The 16,846-nt window shown below is 35.7% G+C and overlaps 2 protein-coding genes across 7 annotated transcripts; one reads left to right on the forward strand and one right to left on the reverse strand.

Annotated features, from left to right (window-relative positions):
• The first annotated feature begins 1,899 nt into the window (after positions 1 to 1,899).
• On the forward strand, positions 1,900 to 7,197 carry LOC142554988 (uncharacterized). Of its 2 annotated transcripts, none has more exons than XM_075665624.1 (7): positions 1,900 to 2,420; positions 2,990 to 3,137; positions 3,569 to 3,760; positions 4,463 to 4,591; positions 5,409 to 5,578; positions 6,024 to 6,118; positions 6,942 to 7,197. In XM_075665624.1, exons 1-7 carry the CDS (start codon positions 2,153 to 2,155, stop codon positions 7,014 to 7,016), a joined length of 1,077 nt encoding a protein of 358 aa, XP_075521739.1. In that variant the 5' UTR covers positions 1,900 to 2,152; the 3' UTR covers positions 7,017 to 7,197. The 2 variants fall into 2 exon arrangements, with proteins under 2 accessions (XP_075521739.1, XP_075521732.1); XM_075665617.1 differs by having other exon boundaries at positions 1,904 to 2,420; positions 5,988 to 6,118.
• A 2,242-nt stretch (positions 7,198 to 9,439) lies between these two features.
• Positions 9,440 to 14,767, reverse strand: LOC142555002 (polyamine oxidase 2-like). Of its 5 annotated transcripts, none has more exons than XM_075665634.1 (11): positions 14,272 to 14,767; positions 12,880 to 13,101; positions 12,498 to 12,592; positions 12,334 to 12,422; positions 12,144 to 12,257; positions 11,750 to 11,837; positions 11,340 to 11,425; positions 11,154 to 11,256; positions 10,760 to 10,857; positions 10,233 to 10,662; positions 9,440 to 9,849 (listed from the first exon to the last, which is right to left on the reverse strand). In XM_075665634.1, the coding sequence occupies exons 1-11, from the start codon at positions 14,312 to 14,314 to the stop codon at positions 9,541 to 9,543; spliced, it is 1,677 nt and encodes a 558-aa protein (XP_075521749.1). In that variant the 5' UTR covers positions 14,315 to 14,767; the 3' UTR covers positions 9,440 to 9,540. The 5 variants fall into 5 exon arrangements, with proteins under 5 accessions (XP_075521749.1, XP_075521756.1, XP_075521761.1 ...); XM_075665641.1 differs by lacking the exon at positions 14,272 to 14,767 and adding an exon at positions 13,458 to 14,250 and having other exon boundaries at positions 12,880 to 13,400; XM_075665646.1 differs by lacking the exon at positions 14,272 to 14,767 and having other exon boundaries at positions 12,880 to 12,977; positions 13,064 to 14,250.
• Between the last annotated feature and the right edge of the window lie 2,079 nt (positions 14,768 to 16,846).

The following is a 16,846-nucleotide window of genomic DNA, read 5'->3' on the forward strand; positions in this document are numbered from 1 at the left end:
CTTGCCCGATCAAGGTTAATCTCACCATACCAGGGTTCATCTCCTCCAACCAAGTTCATCTCGCCAGGGTTCATCTCCCTCAACCAGGGTCATCTCGCATGATTAGAGTTCATCTTCCCCCATCAGAGTCATCTCGCCCAACCAGGGTCTATCTCCCTCGATCAGAGTCATCTCCCCCGACCTGGGTCATCTCGTCCAACCAAGCTGGGCTGATCTCCTTCGGCCAGTTTCCTCTCCCTCGACCAGAGTCATCTCGTCCGACTATGATTTATCTCACTTAATCACTAGCAAATATATTTTTAGATCAAGTTCTTTCCCACTTTGAGGTTCTTTACCACTTTGGCCGATCGCAAGGAGATAGGGCCACTAGCATGGGTCGTCATGTCTATTGACAAAGGACATGGTATGTATAGTGGTCACAAGTCAGAACATGGGCAATTGACAGAGGGCATGACATGAGCAGAAGTCTAGTCAGGAACAATGTTTAAGCACTATAATCGAAGTCGTCTTTTTTCCTATAAATACTCATATTTGCTCATTTATTCGAAACAAGTGATATTGCATTATACTGCATTCAATAAATTCTCTATCTACTTAATGTTAGTATTTTATTAAATTCAGATCACAAAATCCCCCTGCTTTTTACATTTTACTCGAAAGAAATCATTTATCATTCATGTGAATTCGACCATGCTCATCATTACACTAATTTTATTTAGAGAGTAACAATATAAGTTTGGTGGCTCAACGACAGCACACAAAATGCTAAAAATTGAGGAATAAAAGAAAAAGTATAAATTCTCTTCTACAGTAATAAAAATTTTTTTTTTAAAAATGTCCTCATTCCCCTGATTCCTGCTTAGCCGTCCAACTTCTTTTATTCGTTATACACAACCTTATAAAAATAAAAATACACTGCCCAATTTTTTATTATTATTATCATACATTTAGTTTAGTTTATTTATTTGTCATCTGAAAAAAGTTATATTTGAATAATTCCATAGGTTACACACTCATATATATGTTAGTAGATTTCTTATAAAATGGTTTCATAATTTTTTCTATGAGACGAGTCAATCTGATTTATATTTAAAGTAAAAATTAATATTTTTAGCATAAAATTATATTTTTTCATGAATAAGATCGATTGAAGATCCGTCTCACAAAATTGAGTCGTGTGTATGTATATATATATGTGTGTGTGTGTGTCTATATATATATATATATATATATATAGTTTTGATATGCTGCACACCTATCGTGCACACCTATGTGAGCACCGATGAGGTGTCACTCACCTATTGGATGTGATGAAATATAGAAAAATTGCGCATCCAATGAGTGAGTGACACCTCATCGGTGTTCACATAGGTTTGCACGGTAAGTGTGCAGTATATCAAAACTATATATATATACACACACATACACATAGATATAGATATCCACATGCACACATACAAGGTTGGTGAGCTTGGAATTAATTTTTTTTATTAATGACATGTTTTTCAGATGAAAATTGGTATAAAACATTAAATATATGATAACCAATATTATATGATAATTAATTATAAACTTCTTCCAATCGGGTACGAATATATGATATTTGAGAAAACAAACAAGTGTACTAAATATTGATATCAATATAGTTGTTTTAATTTTATAATCAAATTTTTATATTTTGTATCATATCTAAAATAATTTGTTCATCAATATCATACATATATATACCATATTTTAAATGTTTTGTATCGATTTGATCCGAAAAATAATTGTGAGTATGCATAAACACCTTCTTTTTTTTTCAATCAGAAAGAGAGAAAATTTCGATATTACATAAATTAAACTCACATTTAGCTTTTTTTTTTTTTTTTTTTGAAATCAACTCACATTTAGCTATGTGCCGCAAATTTCGTCGAATATATGATAATATGCGGTTCACAAATGAAAAACCTCAATATTCAATTCATTTCCACACTCGTCCATTTCACAGAGTTGAACCTCAAGCGTTTGTCCCATTGTTGCCGGCCAAATACTATATTTTTCAAAAACCCAAATAGCTTAATCCCACCAATCACTCTCCTGTCCAAACAGCCCACTTCACTATATTAACAGATGCAACTTCTTGCCGGTTTTGAGTTCATTTTACGACCAAATGAAGCGGTATCGGAACCGGGAAATCTGGGATTTCGAGCATGAATTGGTGGCTGCCGCACGCGGGTTTAATGTGATGAATGGTGGCGATGATATGTTCTTGAATGGTGGCGTTGATGGCCTAAAAGTGATCCTGGGTATTGATGGTGGGACCACTTCTACTGTGTGTGTGTGCATGTCTTTCTTACCATTTACTCAGCCGTTGCCCGACCCTCTGCCCATCCTTGCTCGGGCAGTGGCTGGCTGCTCCAATCACAACAGTGTTGGAGGTTTATTTATATCTCTTCACGTATGCATATTTACGTTTTTTGTACTTTGTTAGTTTTGTTCATTTGATTTTTGTTTTCCGTGCTATAGTTGGAAAATTCGTGCTCATGTTTTTAGTTTAGCATGGTGCCTTGGTGGGATAATATCATTGGATAGTAAAAATTATCTTGGTTGTGTGGATTAATTCCTAGCAAAAGCAGCTGGGATATAGATATATACACTGTTTTTTTTAAGTGGGTTGGAGTGGTTTTTGCATTGGTCAAGATTTTTCTTATAGTTTTGGTTTCAAGAAGATTACTAGATGAGGATTTCCCAAACAATAAAATTCTTCTAGCTGAAGAAGAGTCATTTTCTTTTCAAATAGATTTTGAGTGCTGAATTCATGGAAAAATCAATTCATATGTTACAATTTGCATTGACGTCCTGGAGTTAGTGACTTGATATTGTAAATGTGAAATATCACCTGAACTGAATGCATTAAGTGAAAAAAAGTTAAGGCGACAGGTTCGTCAACCTCATCTTATAACAGGAAATATGAATGGTGTTTTAATTCTCTGTCCTTTTCTAACAGAAACTGCTGCTAGAGACACTTTAGAGCATGTTATGGCAGAAGCTCTCTCAAAGTCAGCTTCAACACGTTCTACTGTTCAAGCTGTTTGTCTTTCGGTATCTGGTGTTAATCATCCAACAGATCAGCATCGAATACTCAGTTGGCTGAGGTCTACTTGACTAAGATTTTATTTTGCCATGCATTCTTATGCATTTGCATTCATTCTTTTTCAGTGTAGAATCACTTTAACTCAGCATTCTTAGAACTTAGAAGGCCTTACCCGTGTTCTGGTCGCCACTATATACATGCTTGAATTTCATCATAAGTTGAGGATAGTTTTGCAACATGACATTGTTGACACCATCTGATTTCTCTGCCTCACTTTGGTATAGAGACTTGCTGGGACAACTTAAATATTAAGAAATTTACATTTCCATTCCGCGAATGTTTGCGAGATGATTGATCTCTGAGTATTTCAAGTTTGATGAACTTGATCCATAAAATTTAAATAAACCGACACACCTTATTAACCCTTACTCTGCCATTATTAACCATTACCTTTTCTGACTTTTAAGTTCTCATTTTCCATTTATATCTCAGGGAAATATTTCCCAGCCATGTCAGATTATTTGTCCAGAATGATGCTGTGGCAGCTTTGGCTTGTGGGACTATGGGAAAGCTTCATGGATGTGTTCTCATAGCTGGTACGGGTACCATTGCCTATGGATTTACAGAAGATGGGAGACAAGCTCGGGCTGCTGGTGCTGGACCAATTTTAGGCGACTGGGGAAGGTAGAGGTTTTATAGTACTTGTACATGCATGCCATCTTTGTCGAGATGTATTTACTTCTTTATACATGTACATATTCCAAAACTTATGCTCCTCTACATTATTGATAGAATGGTGCTATCATCATTCTAATTTTTGCCTTCAAAATATTCTGAATCTTGCATATTGCAGTTTTAAAAGACCTTGTTTAATTGCGACTCGTCAGATGTTTTATCATAATTGTCAGAAAGATTTTTTTGAAGTCATTCAATCATGAACGCAGTAATTAACTTTTTATCTGTCTCACTGATGAGTTTTTGGTAAATCTCTACCATCCAATTGGGCCTTCAGGCTTCATTATTAAATTTCACTTGGCGACGATTCAGTTACTACGACTTTCTTGACCTAATTCTGAGGAAAGCATTCGTAAGCTGAAAGATGCGATTCAAAACAAAAGAATTGCTAAACCGGAGAGAAAGTCAAAGGATTAAGATTTATCCGATGTTATTACCTCCAATCTTTGATGAATGAGCTTATCTGACCGAGAGCAGTTACAGTTTACCAAGGAATAGTCTAGATATTTAACAGTTGTACTTAATTCCTCGAATAAAATTATGTTTTATATGCCCGGTGCATCTTTCCAAAGTAGTCTACTTATTTTGCACAACTACATTTTCAATTTTTTTAGGTTAAAATTTTGTTATTTTTCTTATGTTGAGTTTCAGTGGGTATGGTATAGCTGCGCAGGCACTGACAGCTGTTATAAGGGCTCATGATGGTCGAGGCCCAGAAACAACACTGATTGACCGTATCTTGCATGAACTCCAACTTTCTTCACCAGATGAACTAATCGGGTATGCTACTGATGCATAGACCAGCAGTGATAAAATTTCAATGTGCTAGTGGTAGTTGCATTTGAATATAATGACTGTAGCTGATTGACACGCACTTTGCAGATGAATTTGATTTTACAAAGTATACTAATATCCATGCCTTGTATCATTATTGTCCTCAAAGTTTGTTACATTCATGCAAGTTTGCAATGCAACCAAACATATGCTATTTGTTTTTCTTCGATGGAAATGTGACTTAGAAGTTTGTAAGGTTGGATGCTATAGAGTTGATGGGTTTATTCAAGACAAGATTTTGGGCTTTGTGAAGATGCACTTTCTGTGATACCAGTGTAAATAATACTAATTTAGCTATCCATACAGTTAAGTTTCTGGCTGTTCTTACCATGTTTGTGATGGAACACCTCTTGTTAGCTATAATATTGGTGTGCAAAATGTACTCCTTTGTTTGTTTTTCACTCCTTTGTGCTGTGTATTTGTAAGTTTCCTAACCCTTTCTGTTAACACTATTCTGAGAACGACAAACTTTTGTAGTGTCATGGCTCCTTCAATAAATATAAAGTAGCTCATATTTACATATTAGCTCAAACTAAGATGAGAACAAGGATCCATTGATAATTTAAATTAACTTTGAGCTGCTGTGTGGTATACCTCTTGATTCAGTCAGTTGTATGGCAGTGTGTGTCAATTGGCACCAGATAAAGCTAGAACCTGTACGCGCAGTTTTAAAAAATATTCTTGTGCAATTTGATATGTGGAGTAAGATGAATCATTGGAATGGCAATACCAGGAAATAAGAATCACTTAAATTTGATTTTAGGTGGACCTATGCAGATCCATCTTGGGCAAGGATAGCTGCTCTTGTTCCAGTTGTGGTTTCTTGCGCAGATGCTGGTGATCCAGTGGCCAACAAGATTTTACATGATGCTGTTAAAGAGTTGGCTTCAAGTGTGAAAGCTGTCGTCGAGAAATTGGAGCTATGTGGCGAAGGTGCGTCATGCCATTCCCTGGGCCCAGAACTTAAAATTTATGATGCCATGTGATGTATGTTTTGCCTCTCTTGCATTTCCTATCTACGTTTAACCTCTCTGCCTATGTTACTCCAACTTTCCCACTGGTTTGAAAGTGGCAATGACACCAAATATTTATGTTTGAAATCCGAGAAATCTTTGAGCTTCTACATTTTTTTTTATCAGAATGACTGCATGCTACTTATGGGTTTCTAATTGGACTCTAATTTTCCCCTACGTGAAAGCATCTATGAATAGGATATATTGGTTTTGCACTCGATGACAATTTGTTTTCCTGATAATCTATCATCTGCTGTGTTGGCCGTATAAAATTAAGCCTCAACCACAAATTCCATTCACTATAAATCCTACTGAATTTTTCTGTTCAGATCTAATGGATAATTTTCCTCTCGTAATGGTTGGAGGTGTTCTTGAAGCCAATAAGAGATGGGACATTGGTAGCGAAGTAATCAATTGCATCTCCAAGGACTTCCCAGGGGCTCTTCCTATTCGTCCAAAGGTGAGTATATCTTATTTGTTTGCTTTCCTTCTTCACGCCATTTACATTAGGCTCTTTGCATCTCATCATCTAAATTTTTTTATTTCGTCTCAATATTTTCGTCGCAAAGCTCTTATAGATTCCATGTGAAATTCCGAGTTTAATTCATACTGGAGAGCCTAGCTGAACTTAGCAACCTCAAGATTGTGGATCCTTGGATTAAGTAATCTTATTGCGCAGGTAGCAGAATTTTTTTATCTTAGCAGGATATGCAGAACAGGATTTAACGCCATGCCTTATGGTTTCTTATGTTGTAGAAACATAAGAAACTACCTTTTCATTATAATTGAGACAGTTGCCTTACGCAATTAGGTAACCAAGTGGACCAGAAACTATCATACCTCTTCATAACAAAATGATCATAACTCGCAAAATTCCGGCCGACTCGTCTTAAAATTGGTACAGTCATTCGTCCAATAATCTAATCTTTGTGCCAATAAAGGCAAGAAGTGCATACAAAATCAAGAACTTTTATGTTATGTGATATCTTACAAGAAGATCAAGTCATTCAAATTTCTCGCAGTCTCGTAGTGAAAATGCCAGGAGTTACCATCCTTGTTTGTATCTCTGACAGGAATTATCATTCGATACTTAGGTTTTAGCTTATAAGCATCTTCAATTCCACTATTTGCGTAACACTCTTCTTCTCGGCAGCCTGCATCTCATGAATGGAAAGCAATGTTTTTCAACTTCATTAAAATACTAGAAAATCCCATTTTGTACTCGTGATCATTTTCGGATGTTGACGCAGTTTTTTCTTGTGTTTTTCCTTGGACAAAACCAGGTTGAGCCGGCCGTAGGTGCTGCTTTGCTTGCTTGGAACTCTTTAATGAGACAATCTCACACATTGGGAAGGTGACTGTACATATTATCGAGGACACCATTATTTGTACAGCGAACTAGGTGAAATCACAAAGAAAGCAATCTTTTTTCTTTCTTTCTTTTTTTGTTTGTGAAATAGTTATTATTATGTGAAACAGTGTGTAAGGACCGTGTACCGTCTTATCGTAAATCTTACGTGATTATCGATAATTCATGAATTTGTTATGTGATTATGTATATCATGATAATGAAATTGAGAAAATAAATGTTGATAATGAAATATCGTACTAGATATTGATTAATTAACAGAATTGAAGTTGTAAGCGCTTGAGTGGAGAAGTTGGACGCCGATACAATACAAGGCCAATAGGTTGGACAAAACCTCTGGCGCCCGAGCGGTAGAAAATGACCGCCCGAGCGCCAGTGTATAACAAATTAGTTCTCGGACAGAAGTGTTGGTGCTCGAGCGCGATATTTTACCGCCCGAGCGCAGCACAAACAGCACTCGGGGGCAGATCATCTCGCGCTCGGGCGCGAGAATTCTACCGCCCGAGCGCGGTGTAAGTCACACTCGGGGACAGAACGTCTCGCGCTCGGGCGCGAGAATTCTACCGCTCGAGCACGACAGCGGTGGGGATAAGAATGAGATTTTGTTCATTTTTTCTTCACTCTCCTCGCTGCCACTTCGAGAGAATACGAAAGAATTTAATTTCTTTTGTACGAAATCACTTCGAAACGTTATCCAAACGCGAAACAAATTATATATTCGGAATCTTTGCGTCGAGAGCTTCCTTTTGAGGTAAATTTCTTCTAGTTTCAGCAGCTTTAAATATTAAAGTGCTGTGATAACATGTATGTGAAGTCGAGATTCATATATGTGGTAGAATAACCGACAAGAAACTCATATTCGAAGTTGGAATTGAATTATATTATGATTTCGATTTGATATGAATTTTTAAAGTTTCAAAAGATATTTGAGACTTATATTGTCAATTTTGAATGATGTTATTGATTGAAATGAGTATGTTATTGATGTAGATAAATTATTATACTGATATCTAAAGCTACATCAACTGGAAACGAAGAATTGAGGTATGTTGCGACCGGAATAACATACGACAGGTATATGTATCATATGATATATGTTTGATTGATTTGATTGGAAATATGTGTCTATATGCCTTATGTGATGACGTGATGTGGCATACATGACATTGTGATTGGAATATCGATGTATAAAATAAATATTTTGTTAACACACATCGTTTGATGCATACATCGATACATGACATGCACGTTGAGCTATGATCCTTGGATATCCTGTTATGATTCGATTGGATTCTGGGGTTTGTGAACACAATGCTATGTTTGATATTATATGACCCTTAAAGCATAGTCAGTTGTGGCCCCGACGATTGATTGAGATTTGGGATTTGATGGCGCTTTGTCGACGCTATCATACGAGTATCCCTGATTGAGGCCGGTGTGCCAGGCTCGAGCATTGATTTGATAGCGATTCGTTTGATTCTGACATGTGCTCAGTGGATGGGCATTTGACCTGATACCTCCACGACATACATGCATTGCATATCATATATCATCGTTTAGATATTTGTTGTATATATGATGGTTGTTGCATACGGAGCTTTGCTCACCCCCAAGGGGGGCTGTTGTTGTCTTTGTGTGTGGACAATGGCAGGTACTCCAGGATATCAGGAGGTCGGAGAGGGTACTTCTGGAGGGAGTCACAGTTTGAGCTGAGGTTTTGTGCTTTGTTTCCCAGTATATATGTATATGTATCTATATACCGGGGCATGTCCCGAGGATAGGGGTTGTTTGTTTGTAGTTTGATCTGGATTATGTGTGGGCTTGTGTTATATTGTGACATGTTGAGACGATACTATATTATATACTATTTTTAGTATTATAATTACAGTTGACATGTTTTGGGCTCATTGTAAAGAAAATTTAAACTCGTTTTTCCGCTGTAATTAATTAACCCTAATCAGATTGTGTTGTAATAACGATTAGGAGCTAAGGGCCCCACACAGTGTTTCTTGCTACTATATGTAGTCGTCAAATGAACGAGATTTCCCGTCCAAATATAATATCAGAGTGATAGGACACACATTTTTTTATGTTGGTCTTGTGTCATAAACCGAGTCGTTGCTTGAAAATTGTCATTATCTCGAGTTTTCGGGCAAGGGTCTTTTTTAAAAAAAATCAAAAACTAAGGTAATGCACTTCTAAGCGTTTGAAATAAATGACAAGGCGCCAAAAATGTAAACTCGACCATTACCTTCATGATAGATCTTACATGTACATACACAAATGCAAAAAGAAATTGAGCAAGATTGTGAAACAGATTATTTGAAATATATATATGTGGATTGAAAGATTTCATTTAACACGAGTGTTGTTCACGGTTCCTTTAGCAACACACATTCGTTCTGGAATATTTCATATTTCCACAATTACTCACAAAGCAATCAGAGGTCTAATGTGTTAGCAAACTCTCCATCTCCCATGCCAGAAATTTTCGACAACTTACTCTCTTGAGGTTACATACGAGAAATCAACAGCGGTATGGAAACCGAAACCTCCTCACACATGACTGGCTGGAAAAGTTCCAACTCCCCATACCGTTCCAGGACACGCATTCTGCAATTCTCAGCTGCCATTAATCCAGTGGAGTATGCACCATGGACAGTCCCTGTGTAATCCAAACTCGTAGCTTCTCCAGCGAAAAATAGGTTATCGACAGGGATTCTTAGCTTCTCAAACAGATCATGGGGTGTGCCTACAACATCATAGCTGTAGGAGCCCAATGAGTCTTCGTCCGAGCCCCAACGAGAAACTAGATACTGTATCTGCGTGATTCATAGAAAGAATTGAGTGTGATAGGCTCTTTGGTTTCAATAAATAAAGTTTTTCGGCTTTGCGAATACTATTAAATGATTACTAGAATGACAAAACTATGCGATAGCCCGGAAGAAAAAAATTAATCTATTATGAAACAACTGGTTAGCATTTAACTACTACAAGTGTAAGGCACACTATGGGAGATTGTGTCTTTTAGAGGTAGAGCTAAGTAGAAATTGTCGGGAGCAGCTGTTCCTAGAATTCTGCTAGATTTTAATTCTCTTCCTCAATAAACTTGTTCCCCTTTTTCGATTATTCACATGCACAAGAAGTTAAAAAGAAAAAGGTTGAAGTGAAAGCCTGAATACAGAAATAGAAAACACAATAATACCGGTGGAGAAGCATTTGGAAGGATTCTTTTGAGTTGAACAAAAGCAAAATTAGCAGCAGCCTCATCGGACATTTTCTCGAGGACCCGTGCCAGTTGCCCTGCAGGCATGTAAACAAGGACAGGATGCTCTGTGGCCTTGTTCAGATTAAGAAAATAACTGCACTCATATGATGTATCTGCAACAACTCCCAGGAACTCAACATTTGGCCAAAAGACGGTGTCAAAGTGCATGACTATTTTATTCTCGAGCCCAACTCCAAGGCCATTAATAGCCTCTTCCTTCCATGCGGGCAATCTCGGCTCAAACTTGATGCGATTTGATTTGAGGACACCAAGAGGAACAGTGACAACTGCAGCATCCGCTACAAAGGTTCTCCCATCTTCAACGGTTACTTTCACTCCATTATGATGCCTAAAAATCTCTGTCACTCTTTTATAAAACAGAAACCAAAAGGCCAAGTTAGAAGTAAATGGGGTAGAGAAGAAGAAAAATAATCCTTCGGTAGGAGCAACCAACTATTTCTTACCGGTGTCTTAAACGGATGTCGATGCCTTTGGCTAGTGTATTGATAACAGGAAGATATCCCCGCACCATAAGCCCGTGACCACCGGGAAGCAACTGTTCCTGTAAAACCCAAATGTTGCAAAACGTATTAACCACTCAGGTCAACAAGCAAAGTTCGGGCTCATGCTCTTAATTTCCAAATGATTTTAGGAATATCTCTACTGGCTCAAGTGAGCTTCTTGCAAGTTTTAGGGAGCAATATTCTCTAGTTTGGTGAGTCTCAAATGTTTTTGTGAAAGAATAGATGACATGTAAGAAGACATTCACAAGAATTAGTTTCATGTTATTTGAAATTATCTTTGACAATGACAGAAAAAAGAGAGAAAAAAAGGGGAAAACAATGATGAGGAAATGACCTGGTCCCAACATTTGAGTGATATGGTATCAGCATCTGCAGCAAACCACCCTTCCATTCTGCATATGTACCACTGCAGCACGTTTTGAGCAAGCCCCTCCAGTCTGTAATGCAATTTTTAAAAAAACTTTGTAATGCCTTATAAAGACATAAATCAGAGAACAATCATGTTTATACATCATAAAACCTTAAATCTGGTCTCCGCTCCAAAACAATGGAGATGGCACGTTGCATAGACATGTCCTCACTATGATCCTGTCGTATTACATCCGTCTGCAGACGGGACAGCAAAAAAAAAACTGTTAAAAAAACATAGAGAATATATGCTATGACTTCCTTTCATATTTTTCTCCAAAATATTTATAGTATATATAAAAGGTGACTATGGCAAGAAAAAGCTAGAAGTTTGGGCACATCCGCATCTATGTCAAAAGATGCAAGCCTTGTGGACGAGTTATGTTGATCTTTCTTACTATTTCTCTTTACCCTATTCTTAATATTCCAGATTCAACAGAGACCCAATCCAAAAACATTGAATTTCCAGTAAAAAATAACATTCGCAGCAAGCGAGTAGAGAAGATGGTGAGGAAAACATGCCTCTTTCAGTATGCTCTCAAATGTTTTGCCAACCTTTGATACTAGTTCTTGAGAAACCTTTCTCCCATCCATATCGAACAAGGCATAACTGAAAACAGAAATAATATATTAGCCACCAAAAAAAACTGCCCGGTGATGCTAGAAAAGAATTTTCAAATGTATGTTGGCAAACAAATTAGAAAAGATATTTACATGAAAACTGTGATGGAATAAAATGAAAATAGTCTAAAAAACTCTCACTAAAATTTATCAATGAGTTGCCTTAGTTATGAAGTACATTTTTTTCTTTTGAAGTGGATTTCACATACAAACTATATGATTGTCAGAAAATGAATGGAAGACATTCATCATCTTGAAGATGATTATATAACAAGTTGAAAGGCCAAAGAATAACCTTTCCAGATCATGGTCATACAAAACTGAGTTATCCTCGCTCGTGCGATAAAGGGGTAGCCCAAGTCTTCCTATAAGAGGTGCCAATGGATTCTCATTACAAATACCATGCAACCTGAAACAAGGATGTTCAGGTGGAGGTTAGAAGGTAACACTCTAACAGAGACTCCAGGTATATAGAACTGAATTACCAAGATGCACCCAAATCAACGGGGAAACCAAGAGAATAGTCAGTTCGAACTCTACCGCCAATTCTATCCCGAGATTCGAGCACAATTACCTGGAAGAACTCATACTTTTAAGACCACTATCAATAATCATGAAACTGATAGAAAGATATATACCAAGTTTATACCTGAAAAGAGGTATCATGAAGAGCTCGTGCAGCTGCAATGCCGGAAAGACCAGCGCCAATGACAATGACAGAAGGAGAGGCTGCATGCCTCCTTCCTGAGTAGAAAATAGCTAAAGAATTTTAAAATTGACTCAGATATAACCTTTGAAATATATTAGAGAATACATCTCCTATCTTAGAGCATATATCTCCTCCCACCCAACGAGGTTGCACGGGTAGCAGAGCTGGTTAAATAAGAACGAATTATTTGTCATATGACAAGTATTCTGCCATTTTTATTAATATAACAGAGCACAAAAATAAATATTTACAAGTATCAAACAAAGTAAATGATAATTAGTGAATTAGGGAACTTTAATCCATTGCATCTCAATTTTCACACCTGAATATTTACTAGATGAGGACGTATATAATTTGTTTGATTCTTGGAAACTGTTAAGAACACCCAACCGTATCTGGACAACCACCATACTATTTTGCCTAGAATCCCCAGTCAAATTTACAATATGAAACGAAATAGGATTTACAGAATGCCTAAAATTCAAAGCAGGACAGCAGGAGCTTACCACCAACCTTGGCTTGTAGCTTTCAGATAAACTAGTTTCTGAAAATAATGAAGTAACCTGAAGGTGAGCAATATTATATCACCCAGTGAGTTTAGGGGGAAAAAGAATTTACATCTCAACCTGTCCCATTTCCTGATTACCTTTTTAACTTCACCGGACCTAACCAAACTTTATGGTCCCCATCCCCTTTAAAAACCCAAAAAATCATCACAGCACCCAGCCTGTAAATGATGCCATCACCCATTCCACTACCAACTACCAGTGCCTAACCCCACTTCGTCACTGAAAAGTTAAAACCCACCCACTAGCTCACTTAGACCTCACCTCCCACTACCATCTACCATGCTTCTCAACCCCATTAAAAAATAATCCAACCTGCAGCTTGATATACGACATCCATGCACAGTGATCGTGACATGAAAGTTTATCGAATCAGTCTGTTTGAATATGATATTACTGATAGGTGCCAAGAAACCTTCATTTTCGGAATTATGTTTTTACGAATTAATGGCAGGAACATTTTTTGTTTAGAGAAACACATGACACGAAGCACAGAAACTGAAACTGCCACCTGACATGGGAGAAAGAGAGGAACAAATATCATTTGAGATGATAAATCGCAACTCTTTCTCGCGTCACATATAATATAAAAATAAAGATATAGTATCCACATATGAAACCCATAATTGTTTTTGTTGTGGTATAAAATTATGGGTTTCTACAAAGAGTAAATAGTAATTTTGTATCGAATAAAATCATAAATGATGGTTCAGCTGGAGATATTTTTATGTTGAAGAACGACTACCCATTGCTGGGTAAAATATCCATCCTGCATGATATTTTTCAGATATTAATTAATTCTGGGCAGACCCGAACCAGTGGTGAAAGATTCACCAAACGAGTCAAATGAAGTTACAAAAAACCAGTGGTCCAAGTCAACATCGTACAACCAAGATTCTGCCGATAATTTTAGCTAAATTATTCTTATTTTCCGCATAACATTTTTTTTAAAAAAGTTAATCTTTTACTCCAAAATTTTATTTAATTGGTTGATCTATAGACCTGTGGAACGAACCAACCCTTCTTCAGTTACTGTTTATCGAATTGTTCGGGTTCGCCATTTATCCAAACTCCAAAGTTCAGAGCAAATACTAAAACCAAATCAATCAAAAAGGAAAAGGTAGATGAAAAAAGATACAAAAACACACCTGCTTGCAATTGGAGATTACTGTTGTTGCACTGTGAATTCATGTTTCCAATTAAACAACAAAAATTGCGTCGAAAAGTTAACAGCAAACACAATCAAAATCAAGATCAATGGAAAAATCGTTCGATCTTAATCTCTGTCTCAACAGAAGCTTCGATAATCTCAACAGCAATATGAACAACAAGAAAGGGTTCGCCTTGGAGTAAGGAATGATGAAAGTAATGAAATGGTTGGAAATCGAAGAGATACCCAGCTTGACCAACCCACTCATGCGTCTTCCAAACAACTCCTCGATCGATCAACGCAAAAAAATAAAGAGAAAGAAAAAAGGAATCAAGTTTAATTAAGGTAGCCCAAATCAAGCTACGATCACATAAATATTGAAGAATCAGAAGCAAATTATGCTCAGATATTGCGCCAACTTTGAATGTAGAGTACTTTTCGACCGAGGAAAGAGTAAAAGTTTGGGCAACGAAGAGTGCTTGTGGTAGTTGAAGTGAATCGGGGTTTTATTTATAGAGCACGGTCATGTCACGGGTTTGGGTACGTAACTAGAGACACGATTGTGTAAATATAATGGATCATATATTTTTTTGTCTCGGACGGTCGCTCTGATCTATTTTTATAAGTCAGGTCGAAAATTTATTTCACAAAATCATTCAACGAGACAGTCTCACAATCTCATAAAAATATAAGAAAATCCGAAAAGTTTCTTAACTAAAAGAGTAGGTCTTTTGTGAGACGGTCTCATGAGTCTTTATATGTGAGACGGGTCAATCCTACCGATATTCACAATAAAAATTAATACTCTTAGCATAAAAAGTAATATTTTTTATGGATGACCCAAATAAGAGATCCGTATCACAAAATACGACCCGTAAGACCGTCTCACACGAGTTTTTGCCTAGCTAAAAAAAGTATAAATCCAATGGTTGTGAGGTTTATATACAGCTGATTAAAACATAGATTTTCTTGGAGTCAAATTTGAACAAGATTAAATCAAATCTTCTTGTAATTAAATTGATAAGATTTTAATAAAATTCCGTATCGTTAATTCAATTCAGACAAGTTTTATCAATCAATAATGAAATATATGGTGGTCATAAGAATTATTTTAATGTTTTAGTTTTAAGGATGTACAAATTTTATCAGAAAATGAAATTTTTTCTCGAGAGACGAAAATAGATGGTACAAAAGAATTTTTTTGTTGTATGAAATTGAGAGTATTTTGCTCTTGTAACCATAAAATTTTAATATATCTATATGATAAATTAGAATTTTTTACTAATATATTTTTATTTCAAAATTATCAGAAATTTTATATATAATAATGGTAATAATTAATCTAAGCATTATCATAATACACTTAATTTTAGCTAATTTTTAAAATATTTTTATTGGCTTTTATCTTTGAGTAGAAGATTTTTTGGAAAGGTCTACTTTTATGCTGTCAAAATCACTTGTATAATCATAGTTTTATGTGATAACAACATTCTAAGAGTAGGTCTCTTATGAGATGATCTCACGAATCTTTATCTATGAGACGAGTCAATCATACCGATATTCACAATAAAAAGTAACACTTTTAGCATAAAAAATAATATTTTTTCATGAATAACCCAAATGAGATATATGTTTCATAAAATATGACCCGTGAGACCGTCCCACACAAATTTTTACCACATTCTAAATAGGTTTTTGGTGACATGCTAATGATTTAACTACCAAGTATTTGCCAAGCTCGATGTTATTGTATGATAAATTATATATTTTCTAAGAGTAGTTCTCTTGTGAGACGGTCTCACGAATCTTTATCTGTGAGACTGTGAGACGGGTCAATCCTACCGATATTCACAATAAAAAGTAATACTCTTAGCATAAAAGTAATGTTTTTTCATGGATGACCTAAATAAGATATTCGTCTCACAAAATACGACCCGTGAGACCGTCTCACACAAGTTTTTGTTATTTTCTAAAATATTATAATTCTAATATTATTAAATGATGCGTTAGCATGTAATATGACCAATAAAAAAATATTTTTAACTTATAATAATTTTTTATAATATCAAATAACATTATCTATTTATTCTCATTAATTTAAAACATTTTTTAATTCCTAATTTAATTGGAAAATTAATAAAAGATTGTATAGGAGTTGCTAGCGACGTACTAAAGCATCAATCAAATAGTCAAAAAAGGACAACTACATTTGTTGAGATCATGGAACGCTGTTTTCTTAATTACAAAATCATAGCACATCAAGAATGCAAGTAATTATTAAAATCTATAACATGTCTATAAATTATTATTTTTTGTATTAATTAATTTCTGAAGAAATATATATTGCTTTATTTAACTTTTAAGGTTTCAAAGCTATTTGTAATTTTGACCGTCTATTTTGTCAAAATCGTGCGAGTCATACATCAAATAACGCTAGGTTGACGCATCGGAAAAATTATAAAATTTACAAAAATAAATTAATATATATATATATATATATATATATATATTAAAAATAGAGTTTAATAATGTAGAGAATCAAAATCCAAATTTAATAAGTATTTATCTTTTAT

The sequence above is a fragment of the Primulina tabacum genome, chromosome 1 (genome assembly GCF_025594145.1).
Source record: "Primulina tabacum isolate GXHZ01 chromosome 1, ASM2559414v2, whole genome shotgun sequence".
Taxonomy (NCBI): Eukaryota; Viridiplantae; Streptophyta; class Magnoliopsida; order Lamiales; family Gesneriaceae; genus Primulina; species Primulina tabacum.